The sequence below is a fragment of the Podarcis cretensis genome (assembly GCF_951804945.1).
Source record: "Podarcis cretensis genome assembly, chromosome: 13".
NCBI classification, from domain to species: Eukaryota; Metazoa; Chordata; class Lepidosauria; order Squamata; family Lacertidae; genus Podarcis; species Podarcis cretensis.
In genome coordinates this window covers 13,876,904-13,898,915 of record NC_137182.1, presented here as the reverse complement: position 1 = coordinate 13,898,915, position 22,012 = coordinate 13,876,904, and the positions used below count along the sequence as shown (strand labels likewise).

Here is a 22,012-nt window from a genome sequence, read left to right as displayed (position 1 = left end):
GGATCAAATATTCACGATTTCACTGGAACGTGAGCCCTGCATCAGTTGGGAGTTGCCTGTAGTTTCAGCAGGACAAAAGCTGGGTATAATATCACTGCCAAAGCTAATTTTACTCTCAGTTGGGTGGGGTGGGGGGTTGAACAAGGGGAAACAAAGGCACAGGTGAGAAAGGATGAATGTGGACCAGTGGCATTACTCATACTTGCGCTTTGCTTCGGCCAAAAAAACGAGGATTGTTTAAATGCTGGTCCGCTAAAGCACAAGTGCTATTTTCTGGCATCTGGTTTTTTTCAAGACAGAATAAGTCAGAAGGGTGGGGCAGCTCCATACGGATATGTCTTGTATTGACATTGCACTCCCACGCTAGCAATCAAGCCAATCATGAAATCTGCTTTTCCGTGGGAGTCAAAACGGTTATTCTTTAGGGGAAATTACCTCGGACGGGAGTGCCATCAAAAGGAAGAAGAGAGAGAGGCTAAAAATAAATCAGTCTGAAACACAATCCGTCACAATGTATAATTGCACAATTATATAAGATACTATCAAAGAAGTCGGTGCAGATTACAGCCTACGCATGTGATATATTTTATATTAAACTCGCGGGGGAGTGCCCAGTGCTGCTTGGGAATCTGTAGAAACCAAAATATTGCCATTTTTAGATGGGTAGAGTAAGTGGTGTGTTTGGACCCCTCGCACCAAAAATGGGGCAAAGTCTTGCCAAAGTCATGTTTCCGTCCGCCATCTTGCTAATCCAAACGCGAATGAAGACTGCCTCCCTCACCTCAGGAACGTTTGCGTTGAGACTGGTGACAATACCTTGAGAGGTGGCTGAACCCATTGGGAACAGAAGGACGGCCACACCACTTTCCAAAATCTATAGTGGATTGCTCAAATGAGGCACCTTCTCGTTCCCTCCCTAGCTATGTATCCGCAGGCATTTCTTGTCTTCAAGAAAGGCTAGATATTCCTCTTGCCGTTAGCTGCATTAGGGTGAAAATACCAACCAAATGGTGTGAGTTCCTATGAAACTGGAGCCATTTATATGTTCTGTGTGACTGAGCGGGTGCCAGGCATGAGTAGGTTCAGCAGAGGATAATAATAATAATAATAATAATAATAATAATAATAATAATAATAATAATTTATTTCTATCCTGCCCTCCCCAGCCAAAGCCGGGCTCAGAGCGGTTAACAACAGTAAAATAATACAGTGGTACCTCGGGTTAAGTACTTGATTTTGTTCCGGAGGTCTGTTCTTAACCTGAAACTGTTCTTAACCTGAAGCACCACTTTAGCTAATGGGGCCTCCTGCTGCTGCTGTGCCGCCAGAGCCTGATTTCTGTTCTTATCCTGAAGCAAAGTTCTTAACCTGAAGCACTATTTCCGGGTTAGCAGAGTGTGTAACCTGAAGCGTATGTAACCCGAGGTACCACTGTACAGCATTCTAAAATCAATTCATTATAAAGTCAGTTTAAATAAGAAATAGTAGTAGTAGTAGTAATAATAATAACAATAACAATATACCAACATTTATGTATTTATGTGTTTATTTATATTCCACCCATCTTACATTAAAAACATCCCTACACAGCTTTGTGGAGAGCTGGAAGAGAAAAGGGATTCCCCCCCCACACACACACTTTTGCCCCTCTTCTGAAAATTCCCTATACAGTGCAGGTCCTTATAAAAAAACCCAAAACCCTAAGAAACTGCAGAAATGTTATTCAGCTGATAACAAATATTTAGAAATACGTAACGAGTTAGAAGGCACCAAGCTGGATCGAATGCTGCTTCCTGCAGGAACTCAGTCGCAATAGGAAGAGACTTTGCCACAAGATTTCCCAATGACTCATTTGTGAATTGCTTGCGCTGGGAATTTCCTCTGACAGAGTTGAAACATGGTACTTCAGGGCAAGTGAGATGGTATAAAAGCAGCAGGTCTTGCAGAGCTCAGACACAAGCCTTCTGAAGCACTCCAAGTACCCTGCCTTTCAGGACAGCAGCCAAGAGAGAAATTCCTTGCCTCAACATGAACTCCAAGGTTGTTGTTGCAGTTCTGGCTCTTTTCGTGCTCTCCAGCTCTCTGACGGAAGGTAAGCAAGACATTGCCGCTGAACTTTATTTAAAGAGTCCCAGGGGGCTGCGCTTATGACCGTAGCCGCAGATACCACAATCCTACAGGGAGAAAGAATAGCTGATAATGCAGAAACAGTTCCTCAAGCTTGTTTAGAAGAACGTGAGCCAATGAGATTAAATAGGATGTTACGCAAAGTGATTATATGTAAAACCCATAAAAATTATTATTAAAAAATAAATAAATAGAAGAATGCTTAAGATAAACAGAGCTACAAATCCGCAGAAATGTTTGCCATCCTTGTTTTACGTCGCTCCACTTGGTTTCCTCTGGGCATATCTTCACTTCTCTAGTATAGCTTATTAAATAAATTCAGGGAGGGTAGGCAATTATTAGGTTTTTAGGTATCTATTGCCTTCTCCCAAATTGAAATGCTTTTTATTGATGATGTCTAAGTTGGTGCATCAATTAAAATGAAACCTGTGGAAACCTGCAGTTGTCAGCAACGGTCCGCTGTTTAGGGTAGCTGCTAACCCTAATGTTGAGATTCCTGCATTGCAGGGGATGGGATAGAGGACCTTTGGGTGTCCCTACGATTCTATGACTCTATGACTCTAGCTCATAAAAATACAATGATGCACTACCAGCTGAATGGCATCGAAGAGGCCTAGAGAAAAGCAACTTTTTAAGTTGTGCTTGGGGGGCGGGGGTCCAGATGTTCAGTGTAAAGATGTTTTGTAAAGAGAGTTGTCCCATTTAACCGGTTTCTATCCTGCTCTTTCATAGGTGTCTCACTGGCCCGGATCGGGAGCGAGCTGCGCTGCCAATGCATAAGCACCCATTCCACATTTATCCCGACCAGACACATTCAAGATGTCAAACTGACCCAAAGTGGACCCCACTGCAAGAATGTTGAAATCATGTAAGTCTGCTTTTGGAATGTGAGTCTCTCTCTTGCTAGATTTAGAGCCCCATGTACCAAGACGGGACGCAGGTGGCACTGTGGGTTAAACCACAGAGCCTAGGGCTTGCCGATCAGAAGGTTGGCGGTTCGAATCCCCGCAACGGGGTGAGCTCCCGTTGCTCGGTCCCTGCTCCTGCCAACCTAGCAGCTTGAAAGCACATCAAAGTACAAGTAGATAAATAGGTACTGCTCCAGCGGGAAGGTAAACGGCGTTTCCGTGTGCTGCTCTGGTTCGCCAGAAGCAGCTTAGTCATGCTGGCCACATGACCCAGACACTGTACGCTGGCTCCCTCGGCCAGTAAAGCGAGATGAACGCCGCAACCCCAGAGTCGGCCATGACAGGACCTTATGGTCAGGGGTCCCTTTACCTTTACCTACCAAGACATTCTGCAGCGAAAAGGCCCGTTGCACAACTCCCGTGTGTTTAAAACTCCCGGCTGGGTCGTTTCCCAGTAGATTGTGCTTGTGGATGAGTGTCTTCCCCAGTTGTGGAAAAGAAATAGCAAAAATATCATGAACTGTTCCACTGAAACTGTAAGTGGACATTCTTTAAAAAGTTGATTACTAAGGGATTTGACATGCCCCCCCCCCCCATTTAAGACATTTAACCAAGTGGTTAGGTTCTTGTCAATGTTCTTGCATCATGAATGTATCGAAGGGTGTTATATAAATCTAAACAAACAGACAAATAAACAGATAAATCACACTCTGCAATGAAGATGCCTGACCTTCCTGTTTCCCTTTGCTTGCAGTGCTACTCTTAAGGACGGGAAAGAAGTGTGCTTGGAGCCCACAGCTAGATGGGTGAAAGTGATAATCAAAGCCATCCTTGATAAGTAAGTTGTTATTCTCTTCTGGTTTTAAGAACACTGCAATGCTATGCACATATATATTTGGCAGTAAGCTCCATTGGACACAGTGAGACTCTGGTTCAAACATGCCTAAAACTGTGCTGCAAAGCTTATTTTCAATTAGGTTTGTGCAAGAAAACTTCCAGGCGCCACTGTCCCCATGGGTCTGATTTGTCCCTTCTCCTTCCAGATATACCCCAAATCCTTCACCTGCCCCTCTTTGCAGGCTGCATCCACAACCAGACACATGTTCATAAACCTTGTGATCAATAACTATAATGTTCTAATGGCTAGCAAAAGAAAACGGGATACACAAAGGAGATATTTTGTTGCCTTAGCCCTGGACCAAGCTTGTGGTCCTCCAGATGTCCCATAAGCCCTAGCGAGGACAGGCAACGATGATGGGAGTTGTAATTCGACAATATCTGCAGGGCCGCCGATTCCCCATCCCTGCCACAGACCATGGCTAAGTCCCTGAAATATTAGGGTCATCTAGTCCAACCCCCTGCAGAGGATGATTTTCGTTGGTGCAATCTTTGCAAGAACCAGGCTTAACTGGGCATATCTGAACAGAGACTCAGGGCGCACTTCCACTTTCCCCATGCATAGAAACACTGGTCAGAGCCATTTTCTGCTTGTCCTGAGCTATCTAGGCCTGAATCTGAACATTTTTGTCTCTGCTTTCCTCCAGAAAACCCTCTCTTTGGTGCTAAAACAGAACAAACAGCAATCCGTGGAACACTCAATTGCTTTTTGTTCCAATTTCGCACTAAAGATCAGGTTTCCCCAGGGGAAAGCAGGAAGGCAAATAGAGGTTTGAAACCCTATCAGACGTTAGCAAACATGACTCCATGCCTCAGCTTTGCCCATTAACTGAACCAGACCTTTAATGATACTGAACATCTGTTTTTTGCTTTTAAAAAATAGCTCATTTCAGTTCTCCCGGGCCATTCCGTCGACTTGTTTCTAACCTCTCCTCGCTTTTCCTTTATTCCAGGGCTCAAGCCAGTGCAGAATCCCAGCTATAAGGAAAAAACGTTCAGAATCTCTACTGTTTTGCTTCCTGAAAGAAGCTGAGCCATTTCTACCAAGCCTACTTTATATAAGAGCCTTTTATAAATGGGGATATTTTGGTCTTATTTATGTATTTATTTTACAACTTTGCTGATAGAAAACCCTTTGTAAGGATGTATTTAAAATAAGTGTAAAAGGAAGGCCTTGTGCAGGAAGCAGGAAGATGAGGTGGTTAAGTCAAGGTGATTTGGAAAGTGGAATGTATTGCTAAGTGCAGTAGCAATAGTGGTGAAACTGTGTGTACACCAAGCCATTATTATAGTACAAATTGGCAAATCCTGGTCCCTTGGGGCACAGGCAAAGCTAACACAGCTGCATCAAGAGAGCCAGCTACCTACTGTTGATCACTTTAGTAGTTACAGCACCAGGAGACACGGGTTCAAATCCCCACTCAGCCGTGAAACTCAACCTATGGCCTTGGGCTGGTCCATTTCTGTCAGCCAAATCTACCTCATGAGGTTGAGGGGGAAAGAGCCCTGTGTGATGCTACAAGCGCCAGAGGAAGGGTGGAATGAAATGTTATTCAGTTAATATCTGTCATATCTGAAGTGCCTTTCAGATATTTTGTTTTTTTCCCCCAGTTTCTAACCTATTTATTCACATGGTCATATCTGAAGTAATTATTTGTTGTCCTTCAAATCTTCTGTGTCTGATTTTTATTTTTATTATTATTATAGTCATATTTAAGTTGGGGGGGGATCTTATTTATTCAAATGGTTTGTCAAAGCACAGCCTGAAGTTTTCCTCACGAGAATTCCTCACGCAGAGATGCCATTCTGAAGCCTCGCGTTTGCACATGAGATGTCTTTATTTATGTATTTATTGACCGAGAAATGTTGAGCACTGTCAAAGCATGTTTGCCTGTGTGCAACGGAATAAATTATTTTCATGTTGAAATACGGAGTTCCTTTGTCTTGTCGCTGCAGTAAGTGTATGTTTGGCTTCATCTTTGCTTCATTAGAGGGATTTCACACGTAAGCAGGACAGAAAGCATTTTTACTGGGGGTGTGGGGAAGATAACAGGATCAGCCCCACCCATGAGGCAGACTGAGGGAGTCCCCTCAGCCAGTGGCAGAATCCAAAGGGTGCCTTCATGGGCGATCCTTGTTGGTGGATTAACAGCTGCAGTGAGATTCGGCTCCCGGCAAGATCTCATGAGAGCCCCGCAAAATCTCACGAGAGTCCCACAAGATTGTTCAAAGGCCTCTGGAGGCCTCTTGCAGCCTTCCAGAGACCCTGCAAAGTGAGGTTTCTTTCTTTCTTTCTTTCTTTCTTTCTTTCTTTCTTTCTATAATTTTTATTAACAGACCAATCAAATCAAATCACATTAATACCAAATTACAAAGCCAAATTTTAAATTTTTGTTGGGGGTACCTATATTTCAAGTTCCGACAGGGATCCAATCATCTTGTTGCTGCTTTAATGTCCACAAATCCGACCAAATGATGTACACAATTCTATCCAATCCTTTCTTGCTGTTTTCCACATCTCTTCTTGTTATTTTCATATATTGAGAAGTGAGGTTTCAGCAGGGGCAGCAAGTGGGGGTCAGGGGGCGGCACATGCACAAACCAACACCTTCCCATTGCAGGCAGCGAAATGGGCCACCTCTGCCAGATAAACAAGTCTGTGAGGAAGAGGTTGGGGCTTCGGCGTGTCTTGCACAAAAATCAGGCTGGACAAGTTGCTGGGGTGTCCAGCAGAGCACACTGCCCAGGGGAGCCAAAGGACCCCTGGATAGTAAAGTCCAGTCAAAGGCGACTATAGGGTGCGGCGCTCATCATGCTTTTCAGGCCAAGAGAGCCGGCGTTTGTCCACAGACAGCTTTCCGGGTCTGCTGTAGGAATTCTAAGGTCTCAAATACAGAACAAATGTTGATAATTGCAACAAGGAAAACACACATGCATAAGTATATAAACCACATGTCTAAAATGGTGCAGGAGAGCAATCGAAAAGCCAGGGATCAGCAAACTTTTTCAGCCCGGGGCCAGTCCACTGTCCCTCAGACCTTGTGGGGGGACGGGGACGACAGACTATATTTTGAAGGGAAAAAATGAATGAATTCCTATGCCCCACAAATAACGCGGAGATGCATTTTAAATAAAAGCACACATTCTACTCATGTAAAAACACCAGGCAGGCCCCACAAATAACCCAGAGATGCATTTTAAATAAAAGGACGCATTCTACTCATGTAAAAACATGCTGATTCCCAGACTGTCTGCGGGCCGGATTGAGAAGGCGATTGGGCCGAATCTGGCCCCCAGGCCTTAGTTTGCCAACCTATGTCCTAAAGATTCTCAATATTTCCTCTGCCTCCTTAACCCCTTGCCTGATAGCAATTGGGAAATTCCTGAAGGGATTCCTCTCCTATATCTATGAGCCTCCTTGGTATTAATTGTCATTGTTTGCCCAGATGCTCGGCATTGAGGGATCCTGATTGTCTTATCAAATGTGAATGTTTTGTGTAAACTGTCTCTGGAACTATGCAAAACTTGCTAAATCCTCAAGAATATCACCCCTTGGCCTGCCTGAGCCACATTAACCCCACCTTATGTGTGATGAAATTTCTGACTTCTTGTAGCACAGATGTCCTTCTCCACGCCAAAATAAAAACCCTTAAAAGAGAGGTTTTCTTCTGGTTTCGGGGTCTCTCTTGCCTCCTTGCCAGGAGGGGAGGGAACTCTGTTGCAACAGAAAAATAAAGATCTGCTTTGCTTTCACTTCATCCTGCCCTCCATCCACTCATCTCTGACTGATCGCAGACTTAGGGGAATCAGTCCCTTGGGGAGTTCGGCAGCAAAAGCCAACCACCCCTATTTTCTCTATATCACGGGTCATGTGGCCAGCATGACTAAACTGCTTCTGGCGCAATGGGACACTGTGACGGAAGCCAGAGTGCACAGAAACGCCGCTAACCTTCCCGCCGCAGTGGTACCTATTTATCTACTTGCACTGGTATGCTTTCGAACTGCTAGGTTGGCAGAAGCTGGGACAAGACAACAGGAGCACACTCAATTTTGCGGATTTGAACCACCAACCTTCCGATCGGCAAGCCCAAGAGGCTCAGTGGTTTAGAGCACAGCGCCACCAGCTCTCCTTTTCCAGAAACAGAGTGGTGTTTGAGCATGTTCCTGGTTTGCAAGTCTTGCCTGGGGGCATCTCACGTTAAAGAGCGCTGTGCAAAAGCAACAGTTTATGGTTGGGTAAGATTCCTGTGATTCTTAAAGGGGACCCTCGCCCATTCCTGGGGGGTAACAGAACGCAGCTTGTTTTGGGGTGCAGGGGCAGGGAAACCTCACTTTCTTATTGAGGCACCTCACGTTTGGCTCTGTTTTTGAGCTCCCCTGAGAATAAGGGGAAAGGAAACAACTGCAACCTCATAGAGCAAACATGCTTTTTTGAAAAACAAAACAAACAAAAACAGAAGTGCTTGACTCTGCTACTTTTATCTTGAAGGAAAAGGAGTTGATAGGCAGTTGTTGCTGGTGGAGTGAAGAGAGACATCCGTATAGGAAACAGTTACAGTGGTACCTCGGGTTAAGTACTTAATTCATTCCGGAGGTCCGTTCTTAACCTGAAACTGGTCTTAACCTGAGGTACCACTTTAGCTAATGGGGCCTCCCGCTGCCACCAGAGCACGATTTCTGTTCTCATCCTGAAGCAAAGTTCTTAACCTGAAGCACTATTTCTGGGTTAGTGGAGTCTGTAACCTGAAGCGTATGTAACCTGAAGTGTATGTAACCCGAGGTACCACTGTACAGCATCTCCCTTACCCTGCCCTGAGACTGAGGCTAAAAAAAGCAGTGATGGTGGTGGTACTAAACACTCTCTCCCCCCCCCTCCCGCCGCCAGGGCATTTCCAGACAATCCCTTGAACATTCATCCCAATTTATTTCTAGGAAGATTAGATGATGTTGGCAATGGAATGAGCAATCATTCTGTTTGCGGGGAGGTTAGATGATGTTGCGTCAGACCACTGTAAGCAGACGAAAACGTTAGCAGGATTTTAATCTCACTCGTAATGTAACAAATACTATGGACAATACGGACAAATACAAAAGACAGACTATGAAATTATATGCAGTTGGAAATGTTAACAATAGGACCCATGGCGAGGATGGGGGTGGGGGAAGCCTCGAGATTCAGAGAAATATGTATTCTGTGGATATGTATTTGGCATTGTAATGGATTTACATTTGTAAAATCAAATAAAAATGATTTCAAAAAAGAAGAAGACAATGTTGTATCAAAGCAAGCGTCATCCCATGGTTTCCAGCGCATTTCGCCATTACTTTCCTTGTCGTAAAAGAAAGAAAAAAAACGAATCGGGTTTGTTGAACATGTCCTCCCTATCGACTATAATTGTGCAAGCTGACTTTGCCATTGGGTGACTGAATGTTACCTAAAACAGTGGCTGTCTGGAAGTACCTGCACTGCTGCTTCCTTTCAGCGCTTTCTCTTCTGAGGTGATCGCGAAGTCGGCAAGCATGTGAAGGTGGGGTCTGCTCCTAACATGTTCAAGGCATATTTACACCCCATTAACAGTCTTGGGTTCCTCCAAAGAACCACAGGAACTGTCGCTTACCCCTCAGAGAGCTACAATACCTAGGATTCTTTGTGAGGAGGCAGCATGCTTTAAATATGCTTTAAATAGACAGTGCATGATCTGATAATAATAATACAGTGGTACCTCGGGTTACATACGCTTCAGGTTACAGTCTCCATTAACCCAGAAATAGTACCTCCAGTTAAGAACTTTGCTTCAGGTTGAGAACAGAAATTGTGCTCCGGCGGTACAGCGGCAGCAGGAGGCCACATTAGCTAAAGTGGTGCTTCAGGTTAAGAACAGTTTCAGGTTAAGAACGGACCTCCGGAAGAATTAAATACTTAACCCGAGGTACCACTGTAATAATAATAATAATAATAATAATAATAATAATAATAATAATAATAATTTATTATTTATACCCTGCCCATCTGGCTGGGTTTCCCCAGCCACTCTGGGCAGCTTCCAACAAAACACTAAAATACAATAACCTATTAAACATTAAAAGCTTGTTAAAATAATTCAGCATTAATACACACATATTGCGAATATACAAACATACATTTCATACAATCCTTAAAAATGTTCAAACATACCTACACTCAACCCCACAGATAATTCCTTTTCCCATCACCACCCACCACCCCTCACCCCACCTTTGTGTTAGACTTCCAATCTACCCAATTGCAATTTCTTTCCACTTCTATTACTTTCTTCCACCCACCTTTAACCTAATTTCATGCTTCTTTTTCTATTACACATTGTTATCCATCTTATTTAGTATTTCAGTATTTAAAACGGAACTAGTTTATTCTAATAAGAGTTCTGATTTTTCAATATGGTTTTGCAAGTATCCTTTAAACACCCTTCCAGTCCCTGTCTATCTTCTCTTTTGAGATCCTTCCAATTTCTCCCATTGTTTTGGATATATTGTAGTACTCCAATAATTTGGCAAGCCACTCTATTTTTGTCGGTATAATACTACTTTTCCAATTTTTCCCAATCAATAGCCTTACAGCTTGATTGCTCTTCCTCCCTAACAGCTGGCGCTCTGCCTTCCAGTTAACAGTGGCAGTAAAAAGCATGCTGAACACCACAGTGTACTTTCAGTCAATGAACTTGATAAGGCCCTTGGTTTAGCACTTGCAAAAGAAACTACTTATCTTCTCTGTTCCTTTCTGGCACAGTGCACAAATTAATTCCCAGCATTTGCAAGAGGTGGGTGGTAACCACTAACTCAGCCGCCTTAAAAAAAAAAAAAAAAAAGGATTAGAGAAGCTAGAGGATTGTGGCCTGTGTTTGCATTGTTGTTTTGTTTGCACCCAGCAAAGATGATTCGTTTCCCTTTGCCAAGGGATTTATTTACAGCACTGCTCTTTGGTCCCGCTTGCTTGGCCCTCAGATAAAAATCTGGCCCTTGGACCAAAAAAAGGTTGCCAACCGCGGAGCAAGTACAGTGGTACCTTGGGTTAAGTACTTAATTCGTTCCGGAGGTCCGTTCTTAACCTGAAACTGTTCTTAACCTGAAGCACCACTTTAGCTAATGGGGCTTCCTGCTGCTGTCGTGCCGCCAGAGCACAGTTTCTGTTCTCATCCTGAAGCAAAGTTCTTAACCTGAAGCACTATTTCTGGGTTAGTGGAGTCTGTAACCTGACGCATATGTAACCTGAAGTGTATGTAACCCGAGGTACCACTGTAGACCACACCAGTAGGAGACCCACCTTATTTTTACGGTTGTTATTGTTGGCATCTGTCTGCCTTGAGAGACAATGGAGTATGCCTTTGGAGGTGAAGCCAAACCGCTGAGTTAGCAGCCCTGAAGTGACCTCCCTGGGGTGGGAGCCTGGGCAGTGCGTATGGAGGTCCTGAGCTGCCCAGATGACAAGACCACCATCTTGGCCTCGCTGATGTGGTCCAAAGGAAAGCAGAGCAATATGTTTGGCACCAGCTTGGCTGCAGGAGTTGCTGGAAGGATGCAAGGCGCCATTGAATCTTTGAACTGTGTGCTTACTGACCAGGATGTTCCTGTGACATTGGCACAACAGTGCCAATTGTGACATTGGCACAATAGCGGTGGATTCATACAGGACCTTCCTCATATTATTCTGCTCTATTAGTTGTTCTGTGTTGCCGTCCAAATATTATTAAAAGGTACAGGGACCCCTGACCATTAGGTCCAGTCGTGACCGACTCTGGGGTTGCGGCGTTCATCTCGCTTTATTGGCCGAGGGAGCCGGCGTACAGCTTCCGGGTCATGTGGCCAGCATGACTAAGCCGCTTCTGGCAAACCAGAGCAGCGCACGGAAACAACGTTTACCTTCCCGCAGGAGCGGTACCTATTTATGTACTTGCACTTTGACATGCTTTCGAACTTCTAGGTTGGCAGGAGCTGGGACCGAGCAACGGAAGCTCACCCCATCGCGGGGATTCAAACCGCCGACCTTCTGATGGGCAAGTCCTAGGCTCTGTGATTTAATCCACAACACCACCCGCATCCCCCAATATTAATACATTAAGGTAAAAAAGGTAAAGGACCCCTGGACAGTTAAATCCAGTCAAAGGCGACTATGGGGCTGCGGCTCTCATCTTGCTTTCAGGCCGAGGGAGCTGGCGTTTGTCCACTGACAGCTTTCCGGGTCCTGTAGCCAGCATGACTAAACCCCTTCTGGTGCAACAGAACACCATGACGGAAACTAGAGTGCACAGAAATGCCGTTTACCTTACCTCCACAGCAGTACCTATTTATCTACTTGCACTAGCATGCTTTCGAACTGGTAGGTTGGCAGGAGCTGGGACAGAGCAACAGGAGCTCACCCTGTTATGGGGATTCAAACCTCTGACCTTCTGATCAGCAAGCCCAAGTGGCTCAGTGGTTTAGACCACAGCGCCACCCACGTCCCATTACAGTGGTGCCTCTGGTTGCGGACGGGATCTGTTCCGGAGCTCCAGTCCGGAGGGACCGCTTCTGCGCATGTGTGCGTGCAAAACCCAGAAAAATACTTCCAGGTTTGCCGCGTTCGCATCCTGAAGGATACACAACTGGAGGTGTGCGTATCCAGAGGGACCACTGTATTACATTATTGCCATGCAGAAGGGCACCCTTGAACTATAACGCAATTTAGACTTCAGGGGAGAGTCTGCAATATTTAGGTCATGCCCAGAAGACTCTTGTTTAGGGAATTTGACCCTCCATTCCAGTGCAAGTCATCCCCAAGGGACAAATGTGCCGTTTCCTTGAACCTGTGCTGAACTCGTGCCAAATCCTCAGGGCTCGCTGACACAAGGATGAGCCCAAGTTTTGTGGTCGGGATGTCTGGCCCTAAGACTGAGGGTGTGTCCCAAAGAAGAGATTGCAGCTCTTTAGCCTCAACCAGCCAGAGGCAGGAACCACAAACATTTCCACACTCTGCTTATCAGTTAAATACACCACGTATCGGCTCTAATCCCATGAAATGCAAGAGGAGAAAAACAGCTTTTGCATCTGGAGTACCACGCTCTGGAATGATTCATGGAGAGAACAGGACAGACTGTTGCTTGTCCGTCCTCTCAGAGCCAGCGCAGGGCTGAGACTCTGGTTTAACCAGCAGGGCCAGCCCTATCATTAGGGAGAGTGAGGCAGTTGCCTCCGGCGGCAGATACTGAGCGCTGGAGAGTGGCAACGTGGTGTCAGAAGTGCCTAAGCTAGGTCGCTTTCTCATCACCAGCGCTGGGCCAGTTTGGTTGCTTCCTCTATGAGCAACTGTGTGTGTGTCACTAGTTCCCTGTTCACTAGGTCTGTGTGTCACTAGTTCCCTGGTCATTAGTTCTGTCTGCTTTGCTTGTAATTATGGCAATTTTCTGGATTAGGCATGAGAGACTCGGATGCTAAGTGGTTGCCTGCATGCCAAATCAGAGGCAGGAAGTAAGTGTGTGGGTGGCTGCTATAATAAGATATTCACTTGCTGACAGTCCATATTTGGGGGGAGGGCCCCCTTCATCCTCAAATAGACCCTATGTTAGAGCAAGTCGCTGTGATTTGACCACATCTCAATCAAATCTCTGTGTGCTGCACAATATTTAATTTAATTTAATTTGCATTTGCATCCTCAAAAAACACTCGTACCTTTGAAAGCAGCACAGTTCTTTCCCTTGCCACCTAAAGGACGCCCCCTGCAACAGACATGCTATTAAAATTTTATTTATACTTTTCATATATATACATTTCATTGATTTTACAGTCATTTTGACATTCTAAAACTTGACTTCCTTCCCCCTCTTTCTGCAGTTCCTTAAATTTATTTTTAACATCTTCTGCATATCCAAATTAACACACTCATTTATTTCTCTTCTTTAAATATATACTCTTATTTAACTGCAGGTTATTACAATAATCCTGCCAGTGTTTTTATCTGTTTACAATTTGTCTGTAAATATTCCAAAAACCATTTCCATTCTTTTATAAAAAGTTTGTTATCTCAATTTCTTATTCTTCCGGTAAGTTTCACCATTTTTTCATATTCCATAAGTTTTTGTATCCATTCTACCTTTGCTGGGACTTCTTCCTCTTCCCGTTTTCGGGCAACTTTCATTCTTGCCACTGTAGTCGCATACAACGCGGGTAGCGCTGTGGGTTAAACCACAGACTTGCCGATCAGAAGGTCAGCAGTTTGAATCCCCGCGATGGGGTGAGCTCCTGTTGCTCAGTCCCTGCTCCTGCCAACCTAGCAGTTCGAAAGCACGCCAGTGCAAGTAGATAAATAGGTACCACTCCAGCAGGAAGGTAAACGGCGTTTCCGTGTGCTGCTTAGTCAGAAGCAGCTTAGTCATGCCGGACACATGACCCGGAAGCTGTCTACGGACAAACGCCGGCTCCCCCGGCCAATAAAGTGAGATGAGCACGGCAACCCCAGAGTCGGTCACGACTGGACCTAATGGTCAGGGGTCCCTTTACCTTTATCCTTATAATTTCCAAGAGAAAGTCTTCTGGTTGTTTTTTTAAAAAAACAAACATTCTTTTAAACATGCTATTCTCTGGCACGTACTATTAGCGCAAGAAAAAGCTTCAGAACTAAATGACATTTTTAAGAAATGTGTGCCTTCAGAATGTTCATCTAGGCATGTTGTCACCAGCAAAGTCGCAATCTTTTGCTTCACCACGTGCAATATTGGGAAGTTTTCTTGGTTCCCCCTGCCCTCTTATGCAATATTTCACAGGCTGTCACTCGGAAGCACTTCCACAAAATGTGCTGAAAAGGCCATTTGGGCTTTGAGTCACAGAAAGCCAACAACATACAAAGAATGAAAGATTCACAAAATGGCCATGACTGCTAATAGGCTGAGTTGCTTGGTAGCTAATCAGGGTATCTGCCAAATGTTTACCTGCCCAATAGTCAGAGCGGACTGTTTCTTGATCTAAGGCTTGCACTCACCTATCCTGCTAAGCCACTTCCCCATTTATTCATCGCATTTAAAGCCCACCTGGCTGTAATTGTAATCCAGTTCTTTCATCTTGCAATATTCCCTTCATATTCTCCACCACCACCTCATGAACACCCTAAGACAGTGATGGCAAACCTTTTAGAAACCCAGCGCCCAAACTGCAACCCAAAACTCACTTACTTATCGCAAAGTGCCAACACGGCAATTTAACCTGTATATCTCATTTTTTCCTGTGTGTTTCATGTTTCTTCTTTATGACTGCTGTTGTAACAAATAATCCTTCATAGAAGTTATTGCATTACATTCTTCATTAAATTATCTTTCCATTAATATATAATTTTATGGTATAACTCAGTGTGTTTTTTTCTAAAAAAAAATGTTTAGGGGTACTCTCACTCAAGAAAACCACCACAGGGCGCGGGGGGGGGGGGAATAAATACAGTTCAAATATGGAAAAATAAATACAGTGGTACCTCAGTTTTCGAACAGTTTAGTTCTTGAAATACAGTGGTACCTTGGGTTACATACACTTCAGGTTACAGACGCTTCAGGTTACAGACTCCGCTAACCCAGAAATATTACCTCGGATTAAGAACTTTGCTTCAGGATGAGAACAGAAATTGTGCTCCGGCGGCGTGGCGGCAGCAGGAGGCCCCCATTAGCTAAAGTGGGGCTTCAGGTTAAGAACAGTTTCAGGTTAAGAACGGACCTCCAGAACAAATTAAGTTCTTAACCAGAGGTACCACTGTACTTGGAACCTGAAGACTTCAAGCCCGGAAATGAGTGTTTCGGTTTTGGAACTTTTTTCGGAAGCAGAACATGCTCTGTTCTGAGTATAACTTCCATTTTGAGTGCCACACTTCCATTTCCTAGTGAGGGAAGGCAGGCCCGGTGCTGAGTGAGGGAACAGTGGTGTCACAACCGGGGGAGGGGCGCCCCGGGTGCCATGTCTGGGGTGTGTGTGACAAGGCATCCTGCGGGGGCCCGCGGCGGCACAAGCAGCCATTGCGCCGCCACAGCTGCATGTGGAGGAACATGGGAGCCCTCCTCTCCTCCCCACCCATAGCTGTCAACTGCTCCCTTTTTTTAAGGGAAATTCCCTTATTCCGAAAAGGCTTCCTTGCAAGAAAAGGGAAAAGTTGACAGCTATGCCCCCACCCCCAGCACGGAAACTACGGCTCTGTTGGGGCGACAGCTTGTTTTGTTTTGTTTTTAATGATATTTTATTCAATTTTCACAATAAAACAATAGGCAAAAAGAGCACAGGAAAAAATACAAAAACACACACACACAAAAATACAAAAATACATGAAATACAGATTAACATAAGAAGACAATAAGAAATAAGAAAAAAGAAAAAACAAAACACAAAAAATCCCTCTTTTTAAATATCTCTTCTTTAGTTAACATATTTTCCTGACTTCCTCACGCCTCCCTTTTTTGTATTCAACTTAAAAATTGGTTCAGCAAGTTCATCTAATAATTTATCCTTTATTATTATTCCTCCCATATTTTAACTTCAAAATTTTCATCTAATCTTAGTCCATTCTTACCTAATCTTAACCTTGTTGCTAGAACCCCTTCGTTTCATTTCAATGTCATCAACATTCAATAATTTTACAATGTTTCTGGAAATAGATTTTAAATTTCCTCCAATCTTCTTCCACCAACTCTTCTCCCTGGTCTGCTGGGGCGACAGCTTGCATGCGCACAGAGAGGGCTCTGAGTGCCCTCTCTGGCACACGTGCCATAGGTTCGCCACCACTGCCCTAAGGTCACTATTAGCATTGGAACGAATCCCCAGAGACCAAACCATGAAAATAAGAGTCTAAGGGAGAAATGCTACAATAAAAAGCATTTTATACTATATTCATATTATTACGAGTTTAGGCGGGGCTCTGTTCTAATACCTGGATCCAGCAATTGTTAAATTTTAAGCAAGGATTCAAATGGTTGTAATAGGCAAACAAGTCTCCTGGTAACAGCCCACTAAGTATGGGCTGTTAAGGTAACAAAGGAAGTGGCTTGAGGAGGGAGTCTGTTGTCTGTTTCCTCATTGTGCCCCCTCAAAAAATGTCCCTGGAGCCACGGCACACCAGCCTCCTCTGCTATGCCACTGGTGAGATCTCACCCAGAATCGGTGCCGATGTTGATGCCACTCTCATTCTCTTGCTCTCAAGCTGCAGCTTTTCTCCAGCTTCCTTAAACCTACCGTATTTTTCGCTCTATAAGATGCACCAGACCACAAGACACACCTAGTTTTTGGAGGAGGAAAACAAGAAAAAAATATTCTGAATCTCAGAAGCCAGAACAGCAAGAGGGATCACTGCGCAGTGAAAGCAGCAATCCCTCTTGCTGTTCTGGCTTCTGGGATAGCTGCGCAGCCTGCATTCGCTCCATAAGACGCACACACGTTTCCCCTTACTTTTTAGGAGGGAAAAAGTGAGTCTTATAGAACAAAAAATATGGTACTTTTGTTGTTACAGGAATGGGGGAAAGAAAGAAACTTCAGGTGCTCAAAGAAAGATTATGTCCACGCCCAACAGCCTTCGAATTAATCCTTCTTTGAGGGCATGTTTTGAAAAGCGTTTCTCAGCAAGTGCATCAATGGTGACAAAATCTCCTACTGTGATAGAAGAATGATTATTCCAAAACACAGCTGGCCTGAATAAACTTTTTTTTTTTTTCAAGTGCGTGGAGTTTCTTCCTCTCCGCTCCCCCCCCCATCCTGTCAGCAGTGCTTTCCCATCTTTCTATCCTTGAACTGAAAGATTTGTCAGTTTTTGTCCTCTCACTTCCTCATGTTTCCTGTCTTAACCCTAGTTCTCCACAGTTCTCTAGCAATTTCAATTGTTTAAAATGAAAAAAAAGACCTCATAGAAATCCAACACTGTGAATTTCTCTTAATAAACAAATTTTACAGGCAGTTTTGACTAATGTACTTTTCTTTTGCAAGCAATGTTCCCTAGCATAATGCACTTTTTGTATACAATTTTCACTAATATATAAATTGTTATGCATACTTTCCCATAATATATGCATTTTTTCAAAGCACTGGTTGGTTGGATTACTGAATTGCAAAATTTGGATAAGTTCGAATTTCAAAAGAAAGCTGTGTTTCAGTTCTCACCTTATTTCAGAAAGAGCGAATTTGATAGATTCGCTTTTAAATGTGAACAGAATCAAATTTCCTTCCCATCCTTAACACTAACATAAACATATCAACACCTTTATTAGCCCCTCCCTTCAGATGGGAAGGAATAAGAAAATGTTTGTCCCGCCCCCCTGAAAAAACCCCTTATGATATATTTTCCCATTCAGAATTTTCAAGTAATATCTCCAGCTATTTTCCATCCATTAGTTCTGATAAGGAACCATAAACCACTCAAATTAATTCTCAAATTTCTCAAACCACTCAAATTAATTCTCATTTGTCCAATACAGTCGTACCTTGGTTTTCGAACAGCTTAGTTCTGAACATTTTGGCTCCCGAACGTTGCAAACCCGGAAGTGACTGTTCCAGTTTGTGAACTATTTTTGGAAGCTGAACATCCGACGGGGCTTCTGCAGATTCTGATTGGCTGTAGGAGCTTCTTACAGCCAATCAGAAGCTGCGATTTGGTTTTCAAACGTTTTGGAAGTTGAATGGACTTCCGGATCGGATTCCGTTCAACTCCCAAGGTACGACCGTACTTGCAAAAAGTTGTGGTTTTTAATACATGGATTTACATGCACTGAATGTACAGTGTTGGAAAGATTCATTTATAAGATAAATCTCAAACCAAGCAATAGCCAATGGTTAGGTCTACAAAATATTGTTGAGAGTTTTGGGGAAGAGTGGCCTCTACGCTTGAGTCCAGAAAGGATTAAAATCGAATAGAGGACCTCATGGTTGAATTAGCCAGGCAAAGGCCATTGTTGTTGTTGTTTGGTCGTTTAGTCGTGTCCGACTCTTCGTGACCCCATGGACCAGAGCATGCCAGGCACTCCTGTCTTCCACTTGGTCAAACTCATGCTGGTAGCTTTGAGAACACTGTCCAACCATCTCGCCCTCCGTCGTCCCCTTCTCCTTGTGCCCTCCATCTTTCCCAACATCAGGATCTTTTCCAGGGAGTCTTCTCTTCTCATGAGGTGGCCAAAGTAGTGGAGCCTCAGCTTCAGGATCTGTCCTTCCGGTGAGCACTCAGGGCTGATTTCCTTAAGAATGGAGAGGTTGGATCTTCTTGCAGTCCATGGGACTCTCAAGAGTCTCCTCCAGCACCATAATTCAAAAGCATCCATTCTTCGGCGATCAGCCTTCTTTATGGTCCAGCTCTCACTTCCATACATCACTACTGGGAAAAACATAGCTTTAACTATACAGACCTTTGTTGGCCAGGTGATGTCTCTGCTTTTTAAGATGCTGTCTAAGTTTGTCATTGCTTTTCTCCCAAGAAGCATGGGTTGTTGTTCTGTGACAGAGGGCAAATGGGTGGATCTCCTCCCTTACTTGGTTGGTAGATGGAAAGACAAAGGCCCGGGCATGGGTGTGAGAGAGCTGAGACAGAAACAGGCTGAAGCCAGATGCCAGAGAGGGTATCTCGCACCCCTTGGAGATTGGGGTGCCGTGGAACAATATATGGGATTTTCAGACTGGTGTTCCATAGATCTTAAGGTAGACTACCATATGCAGTTTGCACGAGACAAATATCTTCCACAGCCAAACATGTTTTGATCCAACTCAGTGGCAAAACCTACTTGTTGTTGTTTAGTCGTGTCCAACTCTTCGTGACCCCATGGACCAGAGCACACCAGGCACTTCTGTCTTCCACTGCCTCCCGCAGTTTTGTCAAACTCATGCTGGTAGCTTCGAAAACACTGTCCAACCATCACGTCCTCCGTCGTCCCCTTCTCCTTGTGCCCTCAATCTTTCCCAACATCAGGTTCTTTTCCAAATAAAAGTAAATTGTTGTGTGTCATAAGGCTTTTTCAGCCTATTAGCTTTAGGATGAAGAGACAGCACCCTGGGGATATTTTCATTCTGATCATGAAACTGTCCCAAATAATTAACACTGAACTGGTACGCAGGCTGAGACCCTACCTGCCCACGGACTGTCTCGCCAGAGTGATGCATGCTCTAGTTCTCTCTTGTTTGGACTACTGCAATGCGCTCTATGTAGGGCTACCTTTGAAGGTGACCTGGAAACTACAACTAATCCAGAATGCGGCAGCTAGACTGGTGACCGGGGGCAGCTGCTGAGACCACATAACACCGGTCTTCAGAGGGCCTTCTCGGTAGTGGCACCCACCCTGTGGAACGCCCTCCCACCAGATGTCAAAGAGAAAAACAACTACCAGACTTTTAGAAGACATCTGAAGGCAGCCCTATCTAGGGAAGCTCTTAATGTTTAATAGACTATTGTATTTTAACATTTTGTTGGAAGCCGCCCAGAGTGGCTGGGGAAACCCAGCCAGATGGGCGGGGTATAAATAATAAATCATTATTATTATAAACTCACTTGAAGAATCCTACCAGATGCACAAAGGATCAAAGAGAGTACCTGATCATTATTATTTTTACTAATTTTTAAATTAATTTTCAATTACAATCCTGTTTATTGCTTAATTATTTTTATGGCCAGTTCCCCATGACCTTGGCCAACCTTGGCTGCAAGTAGACAGCAATTTGGACAGCTCTGGTGACTAATCCCTTTAAAAGCCCACTCCACCCACAGTTTGAAAATCCCTATTCCATTTCACATGGCCAAACCTGTTCTCCCTGCTTGTTATTTCATGGTGGATTGCTCTTCCTGTAATTGTGTGCATTCCATGAAATTCATCTATAGATCATACAGTTATTTTTCCTCCTCTGCATGTTTGTAAACAGAAGTCCTCAGATGTGTTCCGCCAGTGGCTGTTCCGGCAAATACTTGTATTGCGCAGGGAGTTCAAGGCTTCTTCACTTGCCAGCAACAGCATCCTCAGAAGTAACACTGAGTTAGCAGAGTCCCAGCTTTTTGATCGAAATGTGAGTTTTGCAGCTTCCTTTTTTACATATAATTTTTATTAAGTTTTTTTAAAAAATATTTTTTATATATAAACATAGCAATTTTGTTGGGACGCGGGTGGCGCTGTGGGTTAAACCACAGAGCCTAGGATTTGCCGATCAGAAGGTCGGCAGTTCGAATCCCTGCGACAGGTGAGCTCCCGTTGCTCGGTCCCTGCTCCTGCCAACCTAGCAGTTCGAAAGCATGAAGTGCAAGTAGATAAATAGATGCCACTCCGGCAGGAAGGTAAACGGCGTTTCCGTGCGCTGCTCTGGTTCACCAGAAGCGGCTTAGTCATGCTGACCACATGACCTGGAAGCTGTACGCCGGCTCCCTCGGCCAGTAAAGCGAGATGAGCACCGCAATCCCAGAGTCGGTCACGACTGGACATAATGGTCAGGGGTCCCTTTACCTTTTATAGCAATTTCAAACATTAAACTACAGAGTTCTTTCGAACCCTTAGACCTCTTCCTCCATGGGTTCCTTCTTTAAGATTAAATTTACTGCATCTTTTACCCTTATCTAACTATTGTATAAAAACCATATTTACCATTAAAACAATTCCACATTACAAGCATCTTTACATCCCTCCCAAAGATTTGAACTGTTTACAGTGGTCTTTTAAGTAAATTACAAATTTACTTCAGTCTTTAGAAAACATTTGATCTTCCTGGTTTCGGATCTTCCCCGTCAGTTTCGCCATTATCGCATATTCCATCAGTTTCATCTGCCATTTTTCTATTGTTGGTATTTCTCCTACCTTCCATCTCTGGGCTAGTAGCATTCTCGCTGCCGTTGTTGCATACATAAAAAGTATTTTCTCTTGGAAACTCTTCACCTATAATACCTAGTAAAAAGGCTTCTGATTTTTAAACAAATGTATTTTTAAACGTTTTCTTAAGTTCATTATATATCCTTTCCCAAAAAGCATTTACCGATGTACATGTCCACCACATATGGTAAAAAGTGCCCTCTTTCTCTTTACATTTCCAACACAGTTTAGAACTTGTTTTGTACATTTTAGCAATTGTAGGTAAAGGTAAAGGGACCCCTGACC

General features: G+C 44.0%; 1 protein-coding gene and 1 long non-coding RNA gene across 2 annotated transcripts in view; one reads left to right on the top strand and one right to left on the bottom strand.

Moving 5' to 3' along the window:
* LOC307201089 overlaps window positions 1-22,012 on the bottom strand; it is a 315,231-nt gene that overhangs the window by 237,945 nt on the left and 55,274 nt on the right. The gene's annotated exons all lie outside the window — the stretch shown is intronic.
* On the top strand, window positions 1,878-5,859 carry LOC307201044 (interleukin-8-like). The gene is made up of 4 exons (XM_079950182.1): window positions 1,878-2,092; window positions 2,860-2,995; window positions 3,790-3,873; window positions 4,886-5,859. The coding sequence occupies exons 1-4, from the start codon at window positions 2,029-2,031 to the stop codon at window positions 4,914-4,916; spliced, it is 315 nt and encodes a 104-aa protein (XP_079806308.1). The 5' UTR covers window positions 1,878-2,028; the 3' UTR covers window positions 4,917-5,859.

What these genes read in the sequence shown, in the direction of transcription:
- LOC307201044 (XM_079950182.1), top strand. Translation starts at nt 2,029, where the DNA reads ATGAACTCCAAGGTTGTTGTTGCAGTTCTGGCTCTTTTCGTGCTCTCC. An exon ending in CTCCAGCTCTCTGACGGAAG is followed by an intron (nt 2,093 to 2,859) that starts GTAAGCAAGACA and finishes GCTCTTTCATAG; the next exon opens with GTGTCTCACTGGCCCGGATC. An exon ending in TGCAAGAATGTTGAAATCAT is followed by an intron (nt 2,996 to 3,789) that starts GTAAGTCTGCTT and finishes CTTTGCTTGCAG; the next exon opens with TGCTACTCTTAAGGACGGGA.